Source organism: Lemur catta, chromosome 17, assembly GCF_020740605.2.
Source record: "Lemur catta isolate mLemCat1 chromosome 17, mLemCat1.pri, whole genome shotgun sequence".
In the NCBI taxonomy this organism is placed as follows: Eukaryota; Metazoa; Chordata; class Mammalia; order Primates; family Lemuridae; genus Lemur; species Lemur catta.
In genome coordinates, this window is record NC_059144.1 from 21,727,835 (window position 1) to 21,755,722 (window position 27,888).

Below are 27,888 nucleotides of genomic sequence, written 5' to 3' on the forward strand. Positions count from 1 at the left end.
GGCTCACCTCCCTCTGTTCCCCTCCCCCTCTGCTTTCGTCTAGCTAGGCACGGAGCCCCCTGGCTGAGGGACTCTGGGCCCCGAGGCTTCAAGGGTCCCTATGGTTGGAAGCCCCCAGCCCTCCTTCTGGCCAGGGAGGGGGGATCAGGGCAGCCACTGGGGATGAGAAGAGGGGATGGGAGGGTGTTTCAGGTTTAGGGGGCCTCTTACTTTACCCCAGCCACAGACATACACAGCCACAGCAGTGCTCAGCCTTCTATTGGAGATTCTGCCTCCCCTGGGACAAACATCATCCACTCTGTGTGCGTTGTCTTGAGCACAGTCCCACGGTCGGTGGGTGTGCTCTGGTGGCTGGACAGGGTGCAGGGGAGGGGTCTGGTGTCCTGTCCTCTGAGAGGGGACTTTGGTGAACTTGTGTTTGTGTGTGGGTGTGCATGAAGTGGTGTCCGATAGATACCAGGACACGGGGCCTCTTCCTCTTAGGGAGCACACAGGGCTCCTTCCTGCTGGGGGGCAGTGCAGGAGTGGGCAGGCTGCCGATTGAGGCCTGGGCTCTGTCGAGTGGCCTCCATGTCCTGCCCTCTGCCCCATCTCCCCAGATGGTCTTTCCTTGGAGGGGTCAGAGACTCCCTCTCAGGCTTCTGGGGTCACGGTGGGAACACTTGCCTCAAGTTGGCCATGTGCCCCTCCCCTGGCACTGCACTTCTCTTGGCCTGTCGCCTCCACTGGCATCCGTCCCTGCGAGGGTCTTGTAGGGTGGTGGGCATGGAGCTGGTACAGACAAGTGTGTGTGGGGAGCGGGTGACTGGGACAGGGGCCTGGGCGTTGGGAGGGCTGGGGTGGCCTAGTCATCTTTGTCCTTGGCACCATGTTTGAGGATGCGGGTGAACTCCACGTAGTTGAAGTTGCCTTTCTTATCAATGGGTGCCTCGCGGTACATCTCGTCCACTTCCTCGTCTGTGAAGCGGTCACCCATGGTGGTGAGCAGCTCCCGTAGGTGGTCCTCATGGATAAAACCTGGGGGCAGGGCCAGGCCCATGAGAGCAGGAACTTGGGCTGGATGCACACAGCGACCCCTACCCCTCAGCTCCCCGCCAGCTTTCGCACACCTGGAAGGGCCAGGGAGGCACGACCCTAGTCTGTGATCAGTTTGGAGGAATGAGGACAGGCAGGCGGGCTCGCCAGGGTCCCAGAGGGGAGAGTTCTGCAGTGGGACTGTCTGAGAGGTGTTTCTGTGGGGGACGTGGGGCTGAGTGCGGGGGGTGGTGCTGGGTACATCCTTCCAGAAGAGCAGGAGCTCTGCAGTTCCCGCCTGGGCTGGAATGCTGCGTCCCATCCTCCCTAGCGTGTGACCCTGGGCAAGGTTCTGACCCTCTCTCTGCCTGTTTGATCTGGAAAATGGGGATAAAAATATGCCAACCTGGTGGGGGACTGTGAAGGTCATCAGGAAAATGCCATGAACATGCTCAGGCCTATGGGGGCTACAGCAGTGTTCCTGCTGCCAGCATCACTCTGGCGTGGCACGTGCTGGGGAAAAATCAGCTGTGGGACATAAAGTCCTTGGGAAGATCTGAGGATGGGGGCTGGTTTCTCTGCCTTGTGGGCAAGAAGGGCACGGAATGGTGTGATTTCTGGAAAGATCTAAAGCAGAGGGAGAGTATGTGTTAGACCAACAGGTGAGATTAAGAAGTCAGACACCTTGGTGGGTGTGGGCTGTTCTAGCCTAGCATTTTGGGAAGAGAACAAGGAAGCTTCGGGCAACAGGAACCAGGAGATGGTGATGTCTGTTCTGGCTGTTGGGACAGGGGCACTGAAGGCCCAGGGCAGGCCGGGCCCCACCACTGGCAGCCCCTGGCCTGGCCCCACTCGTGTGCACAGGGGCACCACTGACCTGAGGCCTCCTCGTCAAAGCAGGCAAAGGCGTTGCGGATCACGTCCTCAGGGTCTGTGCCGTTCAGCTTCTCCCCGAACATGGTTAGGAACATGGTGAAGTTGATGGGCCCTGGGGCCTCGCTCATCATGCCCTCCAGGTATTCGTCCGTGGGGTTCTTCCCTGTGGGGGTGGCGGGACATTCGTGCCTGCCATCCCTAGGCCCGCTGTCCCCAGCCTGGGCAACTCCTGCCTCCCCTTCCCCTCCCTTCGCAGCCCCCTGTGAGAGATGGGTGACAGTAAGTTGGGTGGATTATAAAGCACAGTGCCCAGCAGCCACCGCGGTGGGTGCCAGGAGTTCCCAGCTGCCTCAGTCAGTTTCCTGTCAGTGTCGGGATGCTTTCTGAAGTGCGTCTGTCTGCTCACTGCTCGCTGTGTCTAGAGCACCGTGTGCCTTGTTGCATTTACCTTTCACCGTCCTGTGAAGTCAGCATTCTTACCCCTTCACAGGTGCGGACCCAAGGCAAAGAGAGGTGAGGTGACTTGTCCAAGGTCACATAGCAAGTTAAGGAGTGGACCCAGCATTTGAACCCAGGCAGCCTAACCCCAAAGTCCAGGCACAGTGCTGTGCTGTCACCCAGGTGCCTGGGTTTCCCCCATCTCTTAGAATTGTGAGGATGAAAAAAACAATGGTTGTAAGACGCTGGTAACAGTGATTGGAACAGCGCTACTGCTTAGTAGCTGTGTGACCTTGGCCAAATTACTTAACCTCTGTGATCCTCAGTTTCCTCATTTGTAAAGTGGGAATGATAATCACAGCTATCCAGTAGGATTGCTTTGAGATTTAAGATAATACCTACAGGGCTGGTGCTGCTGGTTATTTTATTTGCTGCTCCTCTTTTTTGGTTTTTTTTTTTAACCTGAAGATGATGTTCTTAAGCAGAAGGCCATGACTGATCTGCAGACCTGCTGACATGAGCTACAGACATCAGTGCATATTTTTCTGGGTTGACATCTAAAGCTGTCATCAAGCCTCAGGGTTTAGGGGCCTGGGTGTCAGGTGCTAAGGAGTCTTTATGTCCCTGTCTCCTCTGAGTCTCACACATCCCACTGTGTCCCATGGGATGGCCAGGGAAGCGGAGGCCCGAGAGGAAGCTATGACATTAGGACCCTAGTGGGGCACTCAGGGCCAGCCCCTCCTTTCACCAGCCCAAGGCTGGGAGGGTCCCAGATGAGAGTGCTGGAGTTCAGTCTCTGCTAGCAACCTTGGGGGAGGGAACTGGCAAGTGAGCCTGCCCTGAAGCTGGCAAAGCGGGGCAGTGTCCCGTCAGCCCTCCCACTCAGGGTTGGCTGGTCCTCCCACCATATGCCTGGTGGGTGCACGAAGGCCATGGTCACCATTACACAGGGAGGGGAATGGGTGCAGGCTGGGGACTGACTCAGGGCGCTGTCTGGCACCAAAGCTTGTGGCTTGACCATCACGTGGTGCCTCCCCCAATCCCAAACTTTTCCTGCCCCCGGCCAGTGTCTGGGCCAGATGCTTTCACCCAATGGAGGGTGTGCCAGGAATGGGCTGAGAGTGGCTGTGTGGCCAGCATGTGGCAGGGACGTGGGCGGGCCCACAGGCAGGGTGTGGTCTCTGGCAAATTGGACTTGGTTCCTGAACCCTTTCAGCTCTAAGATCCCGATTCTGAGGAAGTCACTGGGGTGAGAGAGACTCCCAGCACCTGGGATGGGTGACCTCTGAAGGAGGGGAGGTGCTCTGGCCTTTCCTCTAGGCCTCAGTTTTCCCATCTGTACAGTGGAAAGTCTGTACAGTTCAAACTTTCATTTAGATACTGATCCCTCTCTTTGTTTATTTACTTGAGACAGGGTCTCGCTATGTTGCCCAGGCTGGAGTGCAGTGGCACCATCATAGCCCACTATAACCTCGAACTCCTGGGCTCAAGCGATCCCCCTGCCTCAGCCTCTCAAGTGGCTGGGACTAAGGTGTATACCACCACACCAGTCCTGATCCCTCTCTTTAAATGAAATGTTACCAGTCAGCCCAACACAAATCTGCTTTCGATGTCCCGCTCTGGAGGCAGCCGGTCTAGGTTCAGATGCTGAGCTGGACTTCCGGCAAATCCCCAAATTGCGCTGTGCCTCAGTTTGACTATTAAACAGATGAAGTCATGGCAGCTATTCTCTAGGGTGGGTACCACGTGTCTCACTACACAGGAGGTGCTCTATAAATGAGGAGCAGCCCTGCCCAGGGCCTCCCGGAGACCCGACCCCATCCCCATCCCTGCTCACCCAGCGAGGCCAGCATGTCATGCAGGTCCTCCTTGTCAATGAAGCCGTCACGGTTCTGGTCAATCATGTTGAAGGCCTCCTTAAACTCCTGGATCTGGGACTGGTCAAACATCGCGAAGACATTGGATGTGGCCCGCTGTGGCCTCTTTTTGGTGGTCTTGGCCTTGGCCCGTTTGCTGGACATCTTGGCTTCGGTTGGTGGTGGGGCTTCCCTGCAGGAAGGGGGGGTAGCATATGAGTCCGGGCCAGGAGAATCTTCCAGCCTCCTCCAGATGGGCTTTTAGCATTCAGAGGCCTCCACAGGCTTTGGGGCTCCTGCCATCCAGTTCCTCACAAAAGCAGACGAGCACGTGTGATTTTGAACAACTTCCCCTACCTCTCCCGAGCCTGAGTGTCCTGGGAATGGGACATGAGGAGTGCCCAGCAGTGACTTAGTGACTTAGTGCCTGAAAGCCTCTGGAACAGCGCCAGCCATGGAGTACACTATTTTTGCTGTGACTGTCTGGGGAAAACACTTAGGATTGGGCTTGGCGCCAACTATTAATATGGTTTATTTTATCTCCTTTAATCCTTAATAACATTTACACTGTGCATCTCTTTCTCCAAGTGACAGAGGTGGGTCAACATGCAAGAGGCAGTGAGCATCCCCTCCCCAGCAGCCCTGCAGGCTCCCCGCTCCCCCCACCCAAGGCACTGGGTCAACAGCCCTGCATTCCTGACATTCCTCCTCCTCTTCTTCCTCCTCCTCCTCCTGTGTCCTCTCCATCCTTCTGTGCTGCCAGTTGCAGGTTCCAGTAGGCTCTGGACCATCTGCCCCCACCCACCCCCCTCAGGGAGCTTGCCAGCCCCTGGGTGGGTGATAGGCTGATCCTGGGCCCTACTCCTCCTTCCCACTCCTCAGTGCTTATTGGGTGTGAGGCTCCCTCCAGCTGAGAACCCCAGCTCCTGGTCACCCTTGTTTAGACCTGGCTTCTTACCCACCAGCCCATCTTTCCCACCCCCAGACCCACATCTGCACCTGTGACTTTGCAGCCCTTGAAGATTCCTGCTTCCCCCCAGAACAAGTGTGGGCCCCCTCAGCCTGGCATTCAAGGCCCTGTGTGAACCCCTCCTGGCCTCTTTGTGACTGGCCAGGCACCCTCAGTGTGTCCCTCTGTGATCTGACCTCTCTTGTTCCCCAGCCACCCCCAGACTTTCCTCCTTGGTCCCTCCTCCTGCAGTGCTTTTCCTCCTCCAGCCCAGTTCTTGAGACACCCCCTCGGGAGCTGTGCCACACACCCTTGCTTTGACTGCAAGCATTTAAAGATCTCTCTCCCTCGTAATCGGAGCCGGTGTAAATCCCCCAATTTGCCCCAGTCACAGGCCACAGTGGGGCTAATGCTTGTTTAATGAATGACTGTATGAGGGCAACTGTGGCCAGTCTGCCGCCTCCACTGTACAGGTGGGGAAACCGAGGCCAGGCAAGGGACTCTTTCCATGAACATTGTCACAGTTTGTGGGGACTATGTGCCCAAAGACCTAGTGCCTTCTTCCCCTCAGCTGGGCAGTGATGGGCCTGGCCGAGGCCCCAGGACTGCTGTTACCCCCCTTTTTCTGCCCTGGGCCCCTTGGTCCAGAGCCTCCAGGACACCACCTCTGCCTGTGCTGCCTGTTCTCACCCCAAGTTGTGTGGCTGTGAGTGCTTGTCAGGCTGTTTCCAGGCCTTCAGCCCATGACCCTGTTCAAGTCATTGATCCTTGGCCTTTGAGATCTTAAACCCTGAGCTGGGCCAGCCCCAGTGGGTCCGCAGGGTCACAGCTGCCTATAGTCACAAGACAGTGGCTGCCTGAGTCCCACGGACCTACACAGCTGGCCCTCAGTGTTTCTTGCTTGGTTGGAGGGCGGGGGGTGGCGGGGGGTGGGTATTAGAAGCCCTTCTGACCTGTGAGCTGGGTGGGAGAGAGAAGGTGCTGAGGGCAGGGAGTGGCATTGTCCCCAGAAGCTGGCCCCTCCTCTGCTGTGGTTTGGAGGGGCCTGATCCTTCCCTGAGCCCATGTTCTCTGGGAACTTTGACTCATGGTCCTCACAGAAGGCCACTCACATACGGGAAGGCCACTGTGCCCAGCAAAGGCTACGATGGCCATCATTGTCCCCATCTCCCTCCTGTTCCCAAAGCTCTAGGGCAGGCATGGCCAGGCCCACCCACTTCTCTGTCTGAGCCTGGCTGGGCTCCCCTGCCTTCATGGCCACCCCAGCCCCATCCTCGTCCCGGGTGGAGCCATGATGTGGCTGGGCACACTGTACTCGAGGGTTTGCGCAAGGTCACCATGTCCATTCCAGCAATTGTGGAAAGCAGGGTGTGAGTTGGGGTCCCTGGCACTGTGCAGTTAGAAAAACAGGCCCAAGAAGGGAAGTGACATGCCCATGAAAGGGTGGAGGTCAACTAGAAGCCAGGACTCCTGGACTAGGTTTGGGTCAGTGGGTGTCTTTGAGGCATGAACAGAAAAGGAAACATCCATCCTAAGTGGCTCACCGTGGGCCTGTGGCAGCTGAGTGGCTAAGGGCTCTGTGTGACCAGAGGTGGTTTCTAGGTGTGGTTGAGGGACTGGAGTCAGGGGCAGGCTGGGCCTTTATGCCTGGAGCCACCACTTCCCCCTGCAGGGGCCCTGGACACCAGGGATCAAACATTGCTGACACTTGGCCTGGCTGGGACTAGATGCCACCTCCCCAGTACTGGTGTCCAAAATCCTATCGTGACTGCAAAGACCTGGGCTAAAGCCAGACCAGGCCTGTGCCCCCCGTTGCCTCACGGTCTCTACTGTTGGCGATGCCACCACCTCCCTGTAAACTCACCTCATCTGTCATCCAGCTCTTCCCGGGGGGCTGGACGGGAGCAGGGCCCAGGTTCTCCCAGCCCCGAGTCCTTGTCCAGTCCCCTGGAAGTGAGTCCAGCAGGAAGCCCAGACCTTCCCCACCCACAGGCCCCCAGAGGAAGCCCAGGCCAGTGAGGTGTGGGGGAGGTTGCCCTGATCGCCATTCCTCTCTCCTGCCCCAGGCTGTGGAGATGGGAAATGGGGGAAGGACGTGGATGCTCTGTGGGGCACGGAGCCCGGCAGGGCTGTCTCCTCATCTGTGACACACGTGGCTCTTTCGGGTCACGGGGGACATCGTTGATCGCAGTGCTCTCCCTGGCACCCAGGATCTCTGGGTGTGGCGCCTCTAGCTCTTCAGCCACAGGGGCAGAGCCTGGACAGTCTCCTTCCCTCGCTGAAGGACCACTGCCTCCCAGAGTACAGAAGAGTCTCCCCGCTGCCCAGCCCCTCACCCCGTCCGCCCGTCCGTGCCCACCAGACCCAGACATCCTGGTCCCGGGGCCTGCCCCCGCCCGCGACAGCGGGGTTGGCCCGGGCCACCTCCGTCTCCAGCCCGCCCCGGCCGTCAGACCCCCTGCTCTAGACACCCAGGCCCGGCCGGGCGTGCTCCCACCTGGTACGGAGAAGGCGCTGCTCGCGGGTGCGCGGAGCCGGCGGCCGTCGGGTCTGGGCTCTCCGGGCGGGCGGCCGGGGCCTTACAAGGCAGAAGAATGTGCGCGGCCGGCGGGGCGGGGCCGCGGGGTGGGCGGCCGCGCCTTATTTGGCTTCTACCCACGGCGGGGAGGGGGGGCTCCTGGTGAGTCCCCTTCGCTGCTGTCCCCGCCCCCTGGGCTGTGCCTGGGCTCTGGGGGAGGGCAGGATGCTGGGGGTGACGGGGTGGCTTGAGGGAGTCCTGGCAGGTGGTGGGGGTTGCTCTGGGCCGCCCCTCATTTCCAGCGAGGCATGCTGGTGTCCAGGGGCCAAGGCCTAGAGCCCTCCCTTCCCCCAGCCCTCCCCGCCCGGGCCCACGCAGGGGGAGCCGCCGTGGGAGCCCGGCTTGCACCCGGCCAAGTAAGGCTTCTTTAGAGGGAAGAGGCGGGCCAGGGAGAGCCGCTATCACGGGAAGGGTCGGCTGAAGTTCCCAAGGAAACTTTCCAACACCCGGTTGCTTACTTACCCTGTGAATGTTTGTTAACAGACACCTGCTATAGGACTCCGCTCAGGAAGCGTGTGTTTTGTGGAAGGAAAGTAGCTCCCTGGCGTGGGGACACTACTCAGTGCCTCGAAGGACCAAGCTGGGAGAGGGATGCTGGAGGAAGTGTGTGCTGGAGTGGCTGAGCGGACCTCCCAGGAACGGACGCTGGGCAGGCGGGGGGCTGCAGGGAGGCTGTGGGACGCGGGGAGGGGTGGGAGAAGAGGCCTCAGAAGCAGTAGGGACTCATCTGGTGGTGGCTCCGTGTAGGCCGCCTGAGAGTTGTGAGTAGAAGGGTGGTGGGGTCTGGCTTAGGGTTTGACAGAAACCCCCTGGGGGCTGTGTTGAAAATAACCTGGAGGGGCCCAGGGGAGAGGAAGCTGGGAGGGAGGAGCTATAAAGCAAGAGGCGCTGCTGACCCAGGCTAGGTAGGCCCGGAGGCGATGAGAAGGGCTGGGGTTCTAGAAGTGTTTCCAAGGTGCAGCCAAAAGGACTTGGGGGTGGATTGCAGTGGGTGTGAAAGAGAACAGTCAGGGATGGCTCCTCCAGTGAATTTGGTCTGAGCAACCAGAAAGGTGGAGCCGTCTTTTTCTAAGATGAGGGCAGCTGTGGGTGGAGCAGGTTTTGAGAGAGATTAGAAGTTCTATTTTGAACAAATTAATTTTTTAAAACTTTTTATTTTGAAATATTTCCAAACTTACAATAAAGTTATAAGAATTGCACATTGTATACCTTCATCAAGATTCTCCAGTTGTTAACATTTGGCTTTATTCAATTCTATTCTCTCTCTTCCCCCCAGCCATTTGAGAGTAATTTACATACATCATGCTCTTTTATCCCTAAATATTTCAGTGATTATTTCCTAAAAAGGAGATTCTTTTTTCATAGTACAGTTATCAAAACCAGAAAAATTTTAGTATTGATTTAATTATCTAATTTGTGATCCATGTTCAGGTTGTGCCCATTATCCCAATAATGTCCTTTGTAGAAATTTTTTGTGGTCCAGGATCCAACCCAAGATCATTTGTAGTCATGTTTCTTTAGTCTCCCTGTTTTCTTGTTTTGTGTTTGTGGGGAGGGACAAAATATGCATAACAAAATTACCATTTTCACGATTTTTAAGTGTACAGTTGTGTGGCATTAAGAACATTCACTTTGTTGTGAATTGTCAGCACCGTCCATCTCCAGACCTCTTTCATCTTCCCCAGCTGAAACTCTGCCCATTAAGCATTCACTCCCCACTCCCCCTTCTCCCAGCCCTGACAACCATCGTTCAACTTCCTGTTTCTATGGCATTGACTACCCATAGGAACCTCATGTAAGTGGAATCATACAGTATTTGTCCTTTTGTAACTGGCTTATTTCACTCAGCACAATGTCCTCAAGGGTCATCCATGTTGTAGCATGTGTCAGAATTTCCTTCCTTTTGAAGGCTAAGTAATATTCCATTGTATGTATAAAGCACATTTTGTTTATCCACTCAAAATGGATGGACATTGGGGTTGCTTCCATGTTTGGGCTATTCTGGATAATGCTGCAGAATATGGGTATACAAATATCTTTTCAAGTCCCTGTTTTCAGTTCTTTTGGGTATGTGCCCAGAAATGTAATTGCTAGGTCATGTGGTTATTCTATTTTTAATATTTTGAGGAACTGTTATAACTGTTTTCTACAGTGGCTGTACCATTTTAAATTCCCTTAACCATCTTTTCATGTACTTATTAGCCATTTTGTATATCTTCTTTGGAGAAGTATCTATGTAAGTTCTTTCCCCATTTTATTATAAAAAGCAGGTGGTTTGAGTTTTGTTGTTGTTGAGTTCTAGGAGTTTTAAAGTATATTTTGGATATTAATCCCTTGTAAATATTTTTCCTATTCCATGGGTTTCTCTATTTTTTTTTTTTTTTTTTTTTTTTTGTTGTTCATTTCTTTTTGAAACAGGGTCTTGTTCTATTGCCCAGGCTAGAATGCAGTGTCATGATTATAGCTCACTGCAGCCACAAACTCCTGGGCTCAGGTGATCCTCCTACCTCAGCCTCCCAAGTAGCTGGGAGAATGGGCACACACCACCATGCCCAGCTAATTTTTCTATCTTTTGTGGAGATGGGTCTCAATCTTGTTCAGGTTGGCCTCAGACTCCTGGTCTCAAGCAATCCTCTGGCTTTGGCCTCCCAAAGTGCTAGGATTACAGGAGTGAGTCACCATGCCCTGCCAGTTTCTCTTGCTTTTGGAAGAAAAACTTAAATTGATATACTTTATATACCATCAAATTTACTTTTTGAAGTATACAATTAAGTGTTTTTAGTATATCTATGAAGTTATACAACCATCACCACTATGTAATTCCAGAACATTTTCATCACCCCAAAAAGAAACCCTGTACCCATTAGCAGTCACTCCTCATTCTCCTGTTATCCTAGCCCTTGGCAACTAGTGATTTACTTTCTGTCTGTATTGATTTGTTTACTCTGGATATTTCATACAAATGCAGTCATATATAATGTGCTACCTTTTGTGTCTGGCTTCTTTCACTTCACATAATGTTTTCAAGGTTCATCCATGTAAACACCAGTACTTCATTCTTTTTTATTGCTGAATAGTATTCTATTGTGTGGATATACCACATTTTGTTTTTGCATTCATTAGTTGATAGACATTTGGGTTGTTTCCACTTCTTGCCTATTATGAATAATGTTGCTGTGAACATTTAGGTACAAGTTTATGTATAGGTGTATGTTTTCACCTTCTTCGGTATACATGTAAGAGTAGAATTGCTGGGTCATGTGGTAACTGTGTGTTTAACCTCTTAAGGAACTTCCAAACTGTTTTCCACAATGTTGCACCATTTTCAGTTCCTACAAGCAATGTGTGAGGGTTCCAATTTCTGTACTTCTTCACCAACACTTGTCTTTTTTATTCTAGCCATCCTATTTGGTATGAAGTAATATCTCATTGTGGTTTTGATTTGCATTTCCCTAATGATGTGGAACATCTTTTCATATGCTTATTGGATATTTGTATATCTTCTTTAGAGAAACGGTCTATTTAGATCCTTTACCCATTTCAAAATTTGTTTTTTGTTGTTGCAAGAGTTCTCTTTATATTCTAGCTATCATAACCTTATCAGAGAAGTGATTTGCAGATATTTTCTCCCATTCTGTGGGTTATCTTTTCACATTTCTTTTTTGAAAGAGACAGGGTCTTGCTTGCTCTGTCTCTGAGGCTGGATTGCAGTGGTCAGATCATAGCTCACTGTAACTGTAACCTCAAACTCCTGGGCTCAAGTGATCCTCCTGCTTCAGCCTTCCAAGTAGCTAAGACTACAGGCAAATGCTACTAGATCTGGCTAATTTTTCACTTTCTTGATAGTATTCTTTGAAGCCCAAATATTTTTTTAACGTTGATGAAGTTGATTTTATTTACTTTAGTTGTGTGTGATTTTAGTGTCATGTCCAAGAAACCATTGCTTAATACAAGGTCATGAAGATTTACACATATGTTTTCTTCTTCTAAGAGTTTTATAGTTTTAGCTTTTAAACGTAGGTCTTTAATCCATGTTGAGTTAATTTTTCTTTTTTTTTATGTTTTAATTTTATTTTAAAAAGCCTGGTTAAGTGAAGCAGTGGGAGTAGAGAAGGAACAAAGGAATCTATAACTGGTTGTGATCAATTAGTTGTAAACAGCACTGCGCTAGGACCAACCAACACATTGAGTTAATTTTCAATGTGCTGTGAGATAAGGGTTCAATTTCCTTCTTTTTTTGCATTTGGAAATCCAGTTATTGCAGCACCATTTGTTGAGAATTCTTTCCCCATTGAATTCTCTTAGTACCATTGTTGAAAATTGGTTGTCCATAAATGTATGGGTTTATTTGGATTCTCAATTCTATTTCATTGATATATATGTCTACCCTTATGCTAGTACTACACAATCTTGATTACTTTAGTTTTGTAGTAAGTTTTGGGATTAGGAAGTATGTCATCCAACTTTGTTCTTCTCTTTCAAGATTGTTTGGCTGTTCAAGGTCCCTTGCACACTCATATGTATTTTAGGATCAGGTGGTCAATTTCTGCAGAAGGAGCTGGGATTTTGATAAGGGCTGTGTTGAATCTATAGTAATTTGCAGATTTGGGGGAGTATTGCCATCGTAACAATATTAAGTCTTCTAAGCCATGAACATGGGATGCCTTTCCATTTACTGTCATATCTTTACAAATTTCTCTCGATGATGTTTTGTCGTTCCAGTGTGCAAATCTTCCTTTGTTAAATTTGTCCCTAAGTATTTCATTTTTTTAATGCTATAATACATGGAATTTTTTAAATTTCATTTTCAGAGTGTTCATTGGTAGTTGAACTGTTTTTACTAATAACACTTCTGACACCAAATATTGTGGGTTTCTTCTTCATACCAACCAATTCTTCAACTCTCTGGACACCAGCTGGGCATCCTACAATTGAATTCATTTCTGACACTTACTACCTGGAGTTAGCATCAGACTCCACATGTTTGGGGCTCAGTCCCACGAGACTGCCCCCACTTCAGACTCCAGTCACAAATATTGGGTCACCTACAGTTTTGTCCAACTTGACTACAAATCAGGGGTTCCCACAGCCCTTCACCATGTTTGATAATTTGCTGGAATGGCTCACAGAACTAAGAAGAACAGATTGCTTACTGTTACAGGTTCATTATACAGGATACAACTCAGGACAGCCAAATGGAAGAGTGTAATAGGGCAAGGTACTGGCGAGGAGGGCATGGAGCTTCCATGCCCTCTCTAGGCCTGCCATCCTCCCATGTATTCACCGGAGGCTTTCCAAACCTGTTGTATAGGAGTCTCTACAGAGGCTACATCTGTAAGTGTGATAGATTAAATCACTGGCCGTGGGTGATTAACTCAATTTCCAGCCCCCTCCCCCTCAGAGGTTGTGGAGTTGGGGCTGAAAATTCCGGCCCTCTAATCATGTCTTGGTCTTTCTAGTGACCAGCCTCCATCCTGAAGGTATCTAGGGGCCCCTAGCCATCTCATTACCATGTAAAAGACACTCTTATCACTCTAGAGAGTCTGAGAGTTTAGGAGCTGTATGCCAGGAACCAAGGACAAAGACCAAACATTTATTATTATGTAACAGTAGAAATATAGCTCATTTTTGTATGATGATATTATATATAGCAACCTTGCTGAAGTCAATTATTAACTGTTAGTTCTTTTATAAATACCATAGGCTTTTCTATGTGAAAAATCTTGTTATCTATATATAGAGATAGTTTTACTTCTTACTTTATAATTTGGATGCCATTTATTTATGTTAATTTTTACTTAAAAAAAAAATCATTTCCTTGCCTAATTGCCCTGGCTGAAACCTCCAGGACAGTGTTGAATGGAGGTGATGAGGGAGGATCTCCTTGCCTTGTTCCTGATCTTAGAAGAAAGCTTTCATTCTTTTGCCATTAAATATGGTGTTAGCTATAGATTTTTTTGGTAGATGCCCTTTATGGCTTGCAGAAGCTCTCTTCTTCCTAGTTTGTTGAGTGTTTTTTTATGAACGTCTGTTGGATTTTGTCAAATGCTATTTTATTGAGATGTCTTTTGTCGCTTAATTTGGAACTGTTCCTTAACTTTTCTTTGTCTTCCGTAACAGTGACATTTTTTGAGAGTCCAGGCCAGGTACTTTGTGTCTCTCGTGATTACCTTCAGGTTATATGTTTTTGTCAGGAATACCAAGTATGTTGTACCCTTCTCAGTAACATCAGGAGATGTGTCCTAGTTTTTCCCATCACTGGTAATATTAACTTTGACCACCTAGTTAAGGTAGTGTCTGCCAGTACTTTTTCCCATCATAAAGTTACTACTTTTCCCTTTTGTAATTAATATATTCATTAATAAGTAATTTGTGGGGTGCTGCTTTGGGCCTGTGAATATTCTATTCCTCATCAGACTCTCACCTAGTACTTTTAACATCCACTGATGGCTGGGCATGGTGGCTCATGCCTGTAATCCTAGCACTCTGGCAGGCCGAGGCAGGAGGATCACTTGAGGTCAGGAGTTCGAGATCAGCCTGAGCAAGAGCGAGACCCCTGTCTCTACTAAAAATAGAAAGAAATGATCTGGACAGCTAAAAATATATAGAAAAAATTAACTGGGCATGGTGGCACGTGCCTGTAGTCCCAGCTACTCGGGAGGCTGAGGCAGGAGGATCGCTTGAGCCCAGGAGTTTGAGGTTGCTGTGAGCTAGGCTGACGCCACGGCACTCTAGCCCGGGCAACAGAGCAAGACTCTCTCAAAAAAAAAAAAAATCCACTGATGATTCAGTTATTATGATGATGGTTGCCAAGTGGTGATTTTCTAACTCCTAAATTCCTTTCACTTTTATTAGTTGGTAGACATGTTAGTTTTGAAGTTACTTCTTTGACATCCAAGTGGAGATGTTGAGTGGGAAGTGTGGTGTTCAGGGAAAGATACAGGTGTAGATTTAGATGTGAGAGTAGTCAGTCTTACAGAAAGTTAAAGCCATAAGGCAGCTGAGGGTCCCCAAAGGCCCATATCCCCTGTTGGCCACAAGGGCTTTTCTGGACCTGGGCTCTGCTGACTGTGTGCTCGCTGTCCCTTTCACTGCCACAGCTCAGAGTACTCCTATTCATCCTTCAAAGCCCAGTTCAAGTATCACCTTCTCTGCAAACGATACCTTCCCCCCACAAGGTTCTTCATTTAGGAAATAGTTCTTAAGGCTCTACTCTGTGCTAAGGACTGAGACCTGGGGAAAAAACTTGATTCTTGCCCTTGGGAGCCCACCATTTTTCTTTTAAAGAGAAAGGGGTCTTGCTGTGTTGTCCAGGCTAGCATGCAGTGGCTATCTACAGGAGCGATCATAGCACACTGCAGCCTCAAACTCTTGGACTCAAGTGACCCTCTTGCCTTAGCCTCCCCAGAAGCTGGGACTACAGGGGCGTGCCACCTAAAGGTGGGAGCCCACCATCCTCTGGGTAGAGAGAGAGATTCACATATAATTACATAGATAAAAGCATTATCGCCTCAGTGACAACAACAAAGAACAGCAACTGGCCTGGACCAGGTGCTTTGGTAGTTTCCCTGAGGAAGTGCCACCGACCGGAGAACAGAGGCAAAAGCAGATGCCAGCTGCATCGGGGGAGGGCCAGGGTGGCATGGGCTGTCACCACAGGTGTAGCTAGAGGGGTGGGCAGCAGCCTGCAAGGCCAGGGTGAAGAGGTCAGGTTTCTCCTACGGGAATGGGTAGGCTGCGAAGGGTTCTAAGCAGAGGGTGATGCAACCCAGTTGGCATTTCGAAAAGTGCCCCTGGCTGCCATGTGGCAGGGGCAGGAAACACGACTTTACATTTCTTTTATAAACCCCATTCCACTGCTGGTGCTCCTCAACAGCATTTACCCACGCAGGGTCCCCATGTTCCTTGGCCCTCAGGCCCCTGGTGGCAGTGGCTTTGTCCTGCTGTCCTGTCTATAAGGCCCCTGGGCCCAGTGCTGCTCCTGGCAGTGGCTGAGCCTTCTGTGTCCTCTAGGCCAAGGGTGGGGACCCCATGACTGTGGAAACCTGCAACGCTGGGAAGCCTGGGCCTCCCTGCTCTCAGACCTGCAGCCCCGTGTGGGGTTCTCAGGGACCCGTGGGTGGCTCACAGTCTCTGCCCCCTGTGCCGCCTCCCCGGTTATCCTGCAGCCTTCGGAAGGCTGCCTCCTGCGTCTGTCCTGGTCCTCTGTCCCTCAGGGACTAGGCTTTGGAAATGCAGAAGCTGAGGACTCGTTCCCAGCTTCTCTGGGAAGCTGCTGTCAACCTTTCCCTGAAGTGACAGATGCCTCCCTGATGGAACAGGGTACAAGGACTTGGCCCGTCATCTAAGGCATATTCTTGTCAAAACGGTTTATCTGAATCTGGTCATGATAAAACAGACAAATCCAAATTATGAAACATTCTGTAAGATGCTTAGATACTTTAAAAAGCTAACTTCTTGAAAAACAAAACAAAGGTGGGGAAGCATTTTGATTTAAAGAGGTAACTGATAGCACTGACTGCTCTTTAGTTGGATCCTGAACAGACAAAAGAGAAAAGCCGTAAAGGGCATGATTAGGGCAGCTGCAGTATGGACTGTGCTTTAGGCAATATTAATACTAGGCTCTGAGTGCCCTCCCAGGTAAGGGAGGTACTCCTTGGCACATTCCTTTGTCAAATTTGAGGGTGATAATGGTATGTGGTTGCACAGGAATGTCTTTGTTCTTAGGAGTTGCAGGGATGAAATATCAGTTTTCCATCAATTTTCACATGGCCTGGGGGAAAACTCCCCAGTGCGAATCCACGGGGGCAGTGCAAATTCTGGCTAACAGCTATGCTATGTGGTGTTCATTACGCTGTTCCTTCAACCTGGGGAAGGGGTTGGTCCCTCTGCTGCTATGCCAAGAGGGCTGCACACCAGACACCCCCTACCCCATCCTGTGCTTCAGATACAGGGAGGGCAGGATCCCCTGTGAGACCCTGGTCTGACCCTCAAGGCCCCTCCCCTGCCATAGGAGAAACACTCAGGCTCTGAAGGGCTAAGGGTCCACTCCTGGTCCCCAAGGACCATCAGGGGTTGAGCTGGGCTGCTAGCTGGACAGTGGCCCCCAAGTCTAGCTTGGCCTCGCCTCTGCATGCTTTCACAGCTCAGAATGTCTGGCTCAATGGTGGCTGCAGACATGCAGCTCTTCACTTACCCTTCAGTCACCCCCAGCTGAGTGTCAGGGCAGGAATAGGTCAGGAAGGTGCCAGCCCAAAAGTTAATCAGAACCACCATCACTTGCCACCAGCACAGGTGTATTGGGATCCAGGGATGAAGGCAAGCTGCCATGAGCACAGGAGGTCTGGGTCTGGCCCACATGGGGAGAGGGGCTCACAGGGGGCCAGCTGGGGACAGGCTGGGCAGCCTGAGCAAAGCTCCTAGGAAGGCAGGGGCGGTGTGTCCTCTGGGCCTGAGGTCACTGGCATCTTGGCTAGGTCGGGCAAAGGGAGAAGACCAGGTAACTGTGGCTGAGCCTGGTCCCAGAACTTTCTAAAAGGCAAGTTCCTTCCATCAGGGGTTGGCACCTGCTGTTCCTTCTGGCTGGAATGCACTTTCCCCGGCTCCCCCCGCCCTCCCCCGCCCCACGCTAGTTAATATTCATCCTTCACCAGAATGCTCTTGCCCAGACTGGGTTTGGGGCTATAGGTTCCTACAGCTTCGTTTTGCTGCATCTCGTTTTTACCACGTGTCATAGACTTGAACTCATCTATGCCAAGTTCGTTACCTGTCTCCCGCACCAGAGAGTGAGCTCTGTGTACAGCCTGCCGCGGGTCTGCCTGGCACTGGGCCTGCTAGGGTAGGCGCTCAGTAGATGCTTCAGTGCATGCAGCTGTCAAGGTGGAAGCAGCTGCTGAGGGGCACTGAGAACCCCATCCAGGAAGATGTGCAAATGGTCTGGGTCTGTGAGGGGGTGTGACTTGTCAGCTGGAGTGGCTTTGATCAGCCATCCCGGCTCCCATCACAGCAACTATCTGTTAAGCATTTATTTCTCATGGGAAGCTGGTGAGGTACGTGTGGCATGCTCATTTTCAGGTGAGATAGTCAGCTTAGTGTTTGCCCAGGATCACAGAACTGGTGCATGATAGAGCTGGAATTATGGTTCGCACTCAAGTCAACCTGTCTCCAAAGAGCTGCCTTTTGGGCAGAGGTCTGGCTCAGTTTTCTGGGGGCGCCCACTCCCACCCTGCTTATCCCAGCCTGGCTCATCCCATTGCAATAACACCATGAGCCCGTGGTACACGTTACCTCATTTATTCTCACAACATGCCTGTGAGGTAGGGAGGGGCAGGGACTGTCCCCATTTTACAGAGGAGGAAGTTGAGGCACACAGAGGTCAAGTGACTTGCCCAAGGTCACAGACGGCGGCCAAGCTGGAATGGGGCCCAGAGCAGGCCCTTGGTTCACCTGGGGGGGGGCCCCCCCTGCAGCAAGCGCCGGACAAGAGGATGTCTCCAATGCCATAGTCGTATACACAGTATAGAGCCCCTCGGGTACTGAGCTCGCTGCTGGGCTTGGCCCCTGCCCAGATGGCCTGCCCTCACCCTGCCCTCCCCCACCCTGCCCTGCAGGCCCGGGCCATTGCAGCTCAGGGCTCGTGACACCCTGGGAGTGGGGATGGGGGAAGGGGAGAGGGAAGGATGATTGGGGTAAAAAAAAAAATAGAACAGAATAGAAAACTAAAGAGGCTGGGCAGATGGGCCCATGGGGTCAGAGGGGAGGGTGGGAGACCAAAAAAAAAAAAAAAAAAAGGGCTGCTTACACACAGGGTATATATTTTTACACACACTTGTACATACACCTAGATATAGTACATGTAAAAATATATGCTATTCACACACCCGCCTCCTGCCAGGTGCCCCGAGAGCCAGCGGCGGCGGCGCTGGTGGGCAGGGGTGAGCAGATGGGCGTTTGTTAAATATACACTCTAAGGTCTATGTGCATATGTACACATACGTACAGACATCGCCGCCTGTCCCTCGGTTACTATACACAGGCGTGGCCGAGGACAGACACAACTCCCTGGAAGCCACTCTGAGTCCTAGATTTTGCTGAAGGGAGGAGGAGAAGGCGGAAGCCTGGAGCGTGGTAACTGTGGCTTCATCTTGTTTCCCCCTACAGATAAAACCTCCCTCATCTGCTCAGAGGCAAGTCCTGCCCGACACTGCCCGGGGCTGGCGGGTCCAGCAGCGGGCACCCCCTGAGGAACCTCCATCTGCATATGTGCGTGCGTGTGAGACCGTGTGTGAGCACTGGGTGGGGCAGGGAGGGGACACGTGTCCATCGCTCTGTCCTCTGGGCTCTCAACCGCAAAAAGGGTTGAGAACCAGAAAGCCGCTTGCCATGAGGTGACCACTGTGTGAGCTCTGAAGGGAAAAGAGAAAAACGTAAGAATGAAAATCCGAGGTCAGAGCAGGGGTAGCTGGGAAAAGAAGGAAGGACATGGCAGGTGCCCAAGGCTGCCCTTGGACTGTCGTTGTCTTGTAAACAAGCTAGTTTAAGTTCTCATCTGATAGAACAAGTAAAAAGACCGCAGTCTGGAGGCTGGGCCGGGAGTTGCCGACTGAAGTCCATCTATCTAGTCCACCACGGCCAGCGAGAGGAAAAAGAAAAGTGTTCTAGTTTTTGTGATTTTTGTTGACTTTTTGTGTGTGTGAAATCTTCATAACCTAAAGCGGAGAGGGACCCAGAAAAGCCAAATTGTGAGCCCTTGTATGCATCAATTTGAAAGTTGGCTCAGGGTCTCTAGACAGAATAACCTACTAAAGGTTGAGAAAATTTTGTTCCATTTGCATTTAGTTTTTATGTATGTGGGTTTTTTTTTTAATGATTTTCAATTGTTTCCTTCCTCCTTCCAGGTCTCAGAGCCTGGTCTGTGCCTCCGGGACATAAATCTCGATGCTGTCCGCGCTCTCTGTGGCCGAGTTCTGCCGCACGGACGCCGCCCGCTTGGCGGCCAGGAGTCTCTTGCGGGCCTCCTGACGCTGCTTGTCCCCCGCATCGGAGGCCTTGTCGCGGCTCACTGCCGGCTTGGATTTGGCTGGCTTCTTTGGGACTGGAGGGGGTGGTTTCTTCTCTTCCTTTAGTGAGACAGTGAGGAGGGAACAAAAATAAAACAAAGGTGCCACGTTGTGTGTGGCACTACCCCCCACTGTATGCCGGAGCTGGAGCCTCCACCCCAGCCTCCCCGCACCGGGCACAAGCAACACACACTGGAATCAGGAAGCCACAGAAGCGATGATCGTGGGAATAGCACAAGGCATAGGAGCAAAAGCAAGCTTAGAATCCTAGAATGTTCTAGCAGGAAAGGACGGACAGATCAGCTGTTCCCACCCCTGCTTTGAACCGTTGGGAGCCTGAGTCACACAGCCAGAGACAGGACTTAAATTCAGGGCTTCCGACTCCCAGGTTGCATTTCACATGCTATTCTAAGGGATTAGGACTTACGAGGGTCACTGGCTTCCCCTGGTTTACAGAAGGAAGCCTCAGGGAAGAGGCTGGCCACCACAAGGAGGCAGAACTGGCTCCAGACTCCCGTACTCTTGGGGGCACAGCCCTGGAGAAGGGGCCATTTTGCTGCCTCCCAAGTTTCAATGGCCATGTCTACCACCGATGCTTGAGGCTGTGGGTGGCATGTCTCTCCCGGGGTCCCCCTTTTCTGAACATGCAGGGCAGGATGGCATGCTTCAGGGGAGGCAGCCTCAACTACACAGAGCGAGCGGCATGCTGGACAAGTGCCAAGCATGGACCCCACGCGGTGATGGACGTGAGCCCCCAGCTCAAAAGACGACACACGGAGAAGGGAGCCAAGCAGCACTGACCGATGTGGGCAGCGTTATTGCCGACCAGGAATTTGTCCCTGGACTTCCCCTCCGCACTGCTCCATGCTCACCTTCCTCTTCTCGGGGGTCTCCACCAGCTGCCAGCTGTTGGCCTTGAGGTGGTAGAGTTCATCAAACTTCATGCTGATGTCCTCGATGGACAGCTGTAGCAGGTCCCAGAACCCTGCCAGGTCCTGGGCTGTTGGACGTGGGTTGGCATCAGGGTTCTGTGGGCCAGAAGGGGGATCAGTGGGGCCAGCAAGGCAGAGACTTGTCCTGTCCGCCACCCCAAGCATGGTACCCCCAGCCCTGTCAGCAGTGGGTAGGGGCTCTGGAGGCCTAGTCTTGCTCCCTTGTTTCCAGTGTCCGGGTCAGTATCTGTGTGAATGAATGAAGCCAGATCCCGGTCAGCCAGCCCTAATGGTGGGGACTCTTGGGACAAGGGGATGGTCCCATCATGAGAGTAGGCCCTGCACATACATGTGGACTGAGGCCACTGTTAAGGCCACCACTGCAGGGCTACCTTGAGGGAAGTGTTCATGTCTCTAATATATGCCAGGTAGACAGCTAACTCGCTATTTTACAGGGAGGAAACAGAAGTTCTTAGCCATGGTCTCGCAGGGAAGCAGGAAGAAGCCTGGATTCACTCCCAGGTGAGTATGATCACAGAATCCATATTGTTTCCATCCCATCATTCTTTTTCCATGTCAACACCATCCCCAATCTCTACGGGTCCTGGAGACACTCTCCATTGCCTGCACCCCCAGGAATACACAGCCCCTGGCTGGATGAAGAGACGCCCCCAGGAAAAGCTGCCTAGGACTCTGCTTCTGGTCCTGGCAAGCAAGCCCCCCTATCAGGTAGGTAAGGGGAGGGAGGAGGATACCCACCTAAACCTAGTGCTGGGATTTCTTTAGTTCTTACCTTGAGTGTCGTCTTAGATACAGAATATATTTCATATAAATAAAGTTTATATAAAAAGCTAACTGACTTTTAACTTTCACGTGACTATTTCACATAGAATTCCATTTTCTATTTACAAGGCATCAGATTTGATTAGGGGGTGGTAGGGCCATTCCTGGCCCCATTCTCATGCTAGACACTGATAGCATTGCCACCGTCAGTGGTCAGGGAGGCTTAGAGGGGCTGGCTGGCGCACAGGCAGGCCTGTCCAGCCGGGGTGACGGGATGGGCCGCCAAAGGCTGGAAACCTTCCTGGGGAGGAAGAAGAATCACACTCACCAAGTTTTGCTCACAGAGGCCCCGGAACTGCTGGAATTTCTGGGACATCAATAGCTGGGCACTGCCCACAGCACTGAGGACTTTTCCTAAGACTGAGAAAGAGAAGGTAGAAAAAGACTGATTTAGCATTGAACCTGGTTTTCTGGGGTGGAAAAGTGGGATCAGGGTCATCTCCCCCTGCACTCCTTTAGGATAGAAACATTATTTGGTGATGGCAGTGAGTCGTCATTTTATTTACACATTAATCCATTCACACTGAGGAAAATGCAAACAATACAGATAAACTGAACCCCATCTCATAGTTCCTAAGGACATTTTATGGCAATAAATTTGAAACAATTGAGCTTAAATGGAAAACTTTTTTCCAGAAAAACATAAATTACCATCATGTACTCAAGAAGAAAGGGAAAGTCTGATTAGATCATTAAGTATTTTTTAGAAATTGAAGTAGATATTAGAAATCTTCCCGGAAAAAGAAACCAGGCCTAGGTAATCTTATAGGTGGAGTTTTATAAAACCTTCCCATGTAAGAATTCCTGCCAGCCTGGGACACTTAAAAGAGCTCATCAAGGTGGAATTTGCCTCATTAAGAAATTAGTAAATAAAAAGGAACCCACACAGGGCCTAAACAAAGACGTTACAGGAACAGCATATGGCACATGAACTTTTACCAGAAAATTGTTGCCAGGGAATTGATGAAAATTGTGACAGCCATGAATATGTAAAAGTCAGGTTCAAAGCAGAGAGATGCATGCTCCAAAAAGAGACAGAAAGACAATAGAAGGAGATAAAACGGGGGCTCTGGAACTAGAGCAAGAGAAAAATCAGGCCATCACAGAAACCAGGGCCACACTGGAAATGGCACAAAGATTAAACCCTGCTGAGAATTCTTCCAGCAAGTTCAGGGAGGGAGGGTAGGACTGAAAGACCCCAGGTATAAATGCTTATAAAACACATTTAAAACTGAATAGCTGAACTGGAGGGAGGGGAATGAGCCCCCAGGGCAGATAGTGGAGATAGTGGAGACCTAAGTCTGCCTTGGTCTACAGTATAGTGGGAATAAAAGGAAAAGTCTCTCCTGAAAATCTCTAACTTATGTAAGACTGCACTCAGTTATTTTATAAGAAATAGAAGCAGGAAATAAATGTATTAAAAAGGAGAAACTATCAAAGAGATTGAGAGACATAGAAGAGAAAATATATGCATCTATCAGAGTTCTAAAAGAAGAAGACAGAAAGAATGGAAGAAAAGAAATATTCAAAGAGATCATGGTTAAGAATTTTCCAGAAATGGCCTGGCATGGTAGCTCCAAGCTGCTTGTAATCTTTGCTACTCAGGAAGCTGAGGTGGGAGGATTGCTTGAGCCCAGGAGTTAGAGGCTGCAGTGAGCTATTAATATGATCTTACTCCAGCCTAGGCAACAGAGCAAGACTCTGTCTCCCCAAAAAAGAAAAAAAAAAAATCAAAGATTAAAACTATAAAACTCTTAAGATGAAGACATAAGAACACCTTGGATTTGGCAATGGTTTCTTAAAGAAGACCCCAAAAACACAGGCAACAAAAGAAAAAAATAGATAGATTGCATTACAATTGAAAACTTTTTTTAATGTATCAGAAGACAGTATGAAGAAATGAAAAGACAACCTACAGAATGGGAGAAAATATCTGCAAATCATATCTGATAAGGGTTTAATATCCAGAATATATAAGAATTCCTACAACTCAACAACAAAAAGATTAACAACCCAATTTAAAAATGGGCAAGAACTTAAAAAGACATTTCTCTAAAGGTATATAAATGGCCAGTAAGTAAGTATGCTCAACATAGTCATGGGGGAACTGCAAATCAAAACTACAATTAGATTTCATACCCATTAAGATGGCTATAAAAAAAAAAACCCTGAAAACAAGTGTTGTAAACACTTAGAGAAATTGGAACCACGTGCATCACTGGTGGGACTGTAAAATGATGCAGCTGCTGTGAAAACAGTTTGGTGGATCCTCAAAAGGCTAGACATGGAATTACCATATGATCCACCCATCTACTTCTGGGTATAAACCCAAAAGAATTGAAAACAAGAGACTTAAATGGATACTTGTACACCAGTGTTTATAACAGCATTATTCACAGTAGCCAAAAGGTGGAACTAACCCAAGTGCCCATCAATAGATGAACGGATAAACAAAAATGTGGTATATACATACAATGGAATATTATTCAGTCATAAAAATTAATGAAGTTCTGATACTACATGGACAAACCCTAAAAACATGCTAAGTAAAACAAGCCAGACTCAAAAGGATAAACATTGTGTGATTCCACTTAGAAAGTAGATTAGAGGTTACCAGGGGCTAGGAATAGGGGTTACTGCTTAATAGGTACAGAATTTCTATTTGGGGTGATGAAAACATTTTGGAGATAGATAGTGGTGATGGTTGCACAACGTTGTGAATGTCATTAATGCCACTGAACTGTATGCTTAAAAATACTTAAAACAGCCCCAAATTTTATGTTATATATATTTTACTACTATTAAAAAATGATAAAGGAGAAAAGGGATAAGAGAAAAAATAGAAAGTATAAGATAAAATTGTAGAAATTAATCTAAATACATTAATAATTTCATCTTAAATGAATTAAATTCTCCAACTAAAATAAACCTATTTTCAGGCTGCATAAAAAACCACCACCACCCAGATTTATGATGTATGCTATTGACCAGAGACAAACCTAAAACCTAAGGACACAGAAAGGTTATATTATAAATGAAAAAAATGGAAAAAGGTACACTAGGTAAATACTAAAAACGATCTCTCTCTCTCTCTCTCTCTCTCTCTCTCTCTCTTTCTCTCTCAGTAGCTAACAGGTAAAGCAGACCCAAAAAAAATCAGTAACTTGGAGAATATTTGATTCACTTAACAAGCTTGATCTAATGGACATAATATAGAAGTCTAAACCCAATAGCTATAAAATTTACTTTCTTCTCACACATGGAACATGCATTAAAACCAACCACATTCTCGGCCATGAAATGTGCAATGAATTTCAAAGAACTGGGTATCATATAGATCATGTTTTTTGACATTAATATAATTAGGTTAGAAACCAGTATTGAAAACATAACTAATAAATCCCCACATGTATTAAAAACATAGAGTTCTAAATAACCCACCAGTCAAAAGAAATCTCAGTGCAAGTTGCGTATCTTGTCAGAGAAATGCATAAGCTTCAAATTTATAAAAAAAAAAAGATAGGCTCAGAAAGAAATTAGCTAAGGATCTAATTTGAGACATTAGTAAAGGAACAATGCAATTACCCCAAGGAGAAATTTGTAAAACATAGTAATAGAAGATTAATAAAATTAACAAATGCTGCCAGATGGGTCAAGATAGAAGACAGGTGCAAACAGAGATTAGGAATGAATAAAGGACCATATAACATGAATACACTGAATAGATACTCAAAAAAACAAGTTCTATAAAACAAAGAAATAAAAGATAATTCTGTTTTTAAACCCCTTCAGAGACTATGAAAAAAGAAAACATCCAGCTAATTTTATGAAGCAACAGCCTTGGTACTACAATAGAACAAGCGATGAAAAAAGCAAAATTACAGGCCGGGCGTGGTAGCTCACGCTTGTAATCCTAGCACTCTGGGAGGCCAAGGCGGAAGGATCACTTGAGCTCAGGAGTTCTAGACCAGCCTGAGCACGAGCAAGACCCCATCTCTACCACAAATAGAAAAAATTAGCTGGACGTGGTGGCATGCGCCTGTAATCCCAGCTACTACTCCAAAGGCTGAGGCAGGAGGATTGCTTGAGCTCAGGAGTTTGAGGTTGGCTGTGAACTAGGCTGATGCCACGGCACTCTAGCGCAGGTGACAGAGTGAGACTCTGTCTCAAAAAAAAAAAAAGGTTACAAGCTAACTTCTCACGAACAAAGACAAAATTATTAAATTAGATATTAAATCCAGCAGTGTACTGAAATGATAATATATCACAATTCAACTGGCCTTATTCTAAGAATGCAGTATTGATTCAACATTAGAAAATTCTAATGTCTTCTGATTCTGGCCATGAGAAACCAGTCAGTATCAGACAAACTTAACAGTCTAACAAAGAACAAATTTTAAAAAACTAAGTAAAATATCAATAACAAATCTCATATTTAAGATATTAAAAATTACCAACACAACCAGAATTTGAGAGGCAAAAATCCCAATTTGAAGGGAAACAATAGGTAAATCTGATATTCTGTACTACCCCAAGGCACCTTCCAATTTACAAGCAGCACAAGGCCGAGAAGCAAAGCAGAAGGTGGTGGTGAAGAGGCTGAGAAGCTGAGCACAGCATAGGGCAATTTCATGGGGAAGGTACAATGGTGTGATAATAGCTCACTGGTGCCTTGAACTCCTAGGCTCAAATGATCCTTCCACCTCAGCCTTCCGAGTAGCTGGGACGATAGGCATGAGCTACTATGCTCGGCTCTCATCTCATTTTTCACCTTCGTCTTTATTCTGATGACTCCCAAATATTATCTTCAAAGTGGACCTATCCATCATAATCCATCTGCCTGCTTGACTTCTCTGATGTCTAATAAAGCATATCCAATTAAAAATGCTCCAAACTGAACTCCAGACTTTGCCCAGTATCTACGTTTCCTGTAGGCTTCCCCATTTCAGTGGCAAGGCCATCCTTTCCTTTTACTTAGAGTCCAAACCATTTTTTACTCCTTTCACTCCTGTGCCATATCCAATCTGTCAGGAAATCCTGCTCTACTTTCAAAATAGATCCAGAATCTGATCCCTCCCTTGAAGTCTCCACTGTCATCTCTATTCTCTCAAGCAGATTATTGTTACATCCTCCTAACTCATTTCCCAACTTCCGTTTGTATACCACCCTCCACCCAGTCACATCTGAACAGAGAAGCCAGGTTAATCCTTTAAAAAAAGAATACCAAATTACAGCACTCAAAACTCTCCAGTGAGTTCTCTTCTTGGAGTAAAACCCAGCCTTTAATAATGGCTTCTGAAGCCCCCTGTGATCTGGGGAGCCCCCATTCTGACTTCATCTCCCATCTCTCTCCTCTGGGCTCACAGCGGCAGCCCACTGGCTGCCTTCCCCAGGCCCTGAACGTGTCAGGCACTGGCCCACCAACAGTTCTCTGCCCTGCTGTTCCCTCTGCCTGGAAGGCTCTTCTTCCCAGATCTCTATAGACTTCCTTCCCTGAAGGTTTCCGCTCCAACGTCACCTTAAGAGGGAGGCCTTCCCTGACCACCCTACCTATGACAGCAACACGTGCCCTGCCATGCAGCACACACTATCCTGCTCTTACTGCCATTGGTTATTGATTACTGTATTTAGTTATCTTGTGTCTCTTCTCATGAGAGTGTGAGCTCCAGGAGGGTAGGGACTTTGCTTTGTTCACTGTTATGTCCCCAGAAGCTACAATAGAAGCTGGCATACAGTAGGTACTCAGTAAATATTCACTCATGGTCAGGACCAAGGGAGGGATGTGGACCTATTGTTCCACAGTGTCCTGAAGCTCCTTGCTATGCAATTAGCCAAGATATCAGTAAGATCACAGGGACATGAAATTGCCATTCTTAGCAAGTAACATGATCATTTATGATGCAAATGCAAGAGAACCAACAGTTATACAAGGTTGATGGACACAAGATCAACATACGAGGATCAAACATCATTTCTATCTACTAGCAATAACTAATGAAAATATGCAAATATTTAAAAAATGATCCACTTCAGAAAACAAAACTACAAAGTACCAAGAAATAAACCTAATAAAAATATGCAAGACCTTCCTAGAGAAATTAATCAAACTTGAAGTATATAAAACAATTCTTGAGTAAATGGAGAGAGAAAATTGATTCATACCTGAGAAAATTCCTAGATTAATCTGTAAGTCACTCTACTTCCAGTTAACATTCCAACAAAAATTTTCTGAGGAACTCGATATACCAATTCTATAATTTGTATTGGAAGAATGAAGATATAAGAAGAATTTTTCTTTTTGCACAAAAAGGAGAAAGAAGGGGCACTGGCCCTCTCGGATACT

At 48.6% G+C, this 27,888-nt stretch overlaps 2 protein-coding genes and 1 long non-coding RNA gene across 10 annotated transcripts in view; 1 reads left to right on the forward strand and 2 right to left on the reverse strand.

Moving 5' to 3' along the window:
- Positions 1-241: 241 nt before the first annotated feature.
- Positions 242-7,736, reverse strand: MYL9 (myosin light chain 9). Its single transcript, XM_045528649.1, has 4 exons — positions 7,631-7,736; positions 4,166-4,377; positions 1,892-2,053; positions 242-1,017 (listed from the first exon to the last, which is right to left on the reverse strand). Exons 2-4 carry the CDS (start codon positions 4,347-4,349, stop codon positions 845-847), a joined length of 519 nt encoding a protein of 172 aa, XP_045384605.1. The 5' UTR covers positions 4,350-4,377; positions 7,631-7,736; the 3' UTR covers positions 242-844.
- A 10,252-nt stretch (positions 7,737-17,988) lies between these two features.
- DLGAP4 (DLG associated protein 4) overlaps positions 17,989-27,888 on the reverse strand; it is a 126,664-nt gene continuing 116,764 nt past the window's right edge. For all 8 annotated transcript variants that reach the window (XM_045528651.1, XM_045528652.1, XM_045528653.1 and 5 more), the window contains 3 exons: positions 21,814-21,905; positions 20,643-20,798; positions 17,989-19,830 (listed from right to left, as the gene is read on the reverse strand). In XM_045528651.1, the coding sequence (XP_045384607.1) occupies positions 19,612-19,830; positions 20,643-20,798; positions 21,814-21,905 (467 nt within the window). In that variant the 3' untranslated portion in view covers positions 17,989-19,611. The remainder of the gene's footprint in view (positions 19,831-20,642; positions 20,799-21,813; positions 21,906-27,888) is intronic.
- Positions 19,694-21,557, forward strand: LOC123622380. Its single transcript, XR_006729487.1, has 2 exons — positions 19,694-21,224; positions 21,339-21,557. It is a non-coding gene; the product is annotated as an uncharacterized LOC123622380 (long non-coding RNA).

What these genes read in the sequence shown, in the direction of transcription:
- MYL9 (XM_045528649.1), bottom strand. Translation starts at nt 4,349, where the DNA reads ATGTCCAGCAAACGGGCCAAGGCCAAGACCACCAAAAAGAGGCCACAG. An exon ending in TGACATGCTGGCCTCGCTGG is followed by an intron (nt 2,054 to 4,165) that starts GTGAGCAGGGAT and finishes CCACCCCCACAG; the next exon opens with GGAAGAACCCCACGGACGAA. An exon ending in CTTTGACGAGGAGGCCTCAG is followed by an intron (nt 1,018 to 1,891) that starts GTCAGTGGTGCC and finishes CCCTGCCCCCAG; the next exon opens with GTTTTATCCATGAGGACCAC.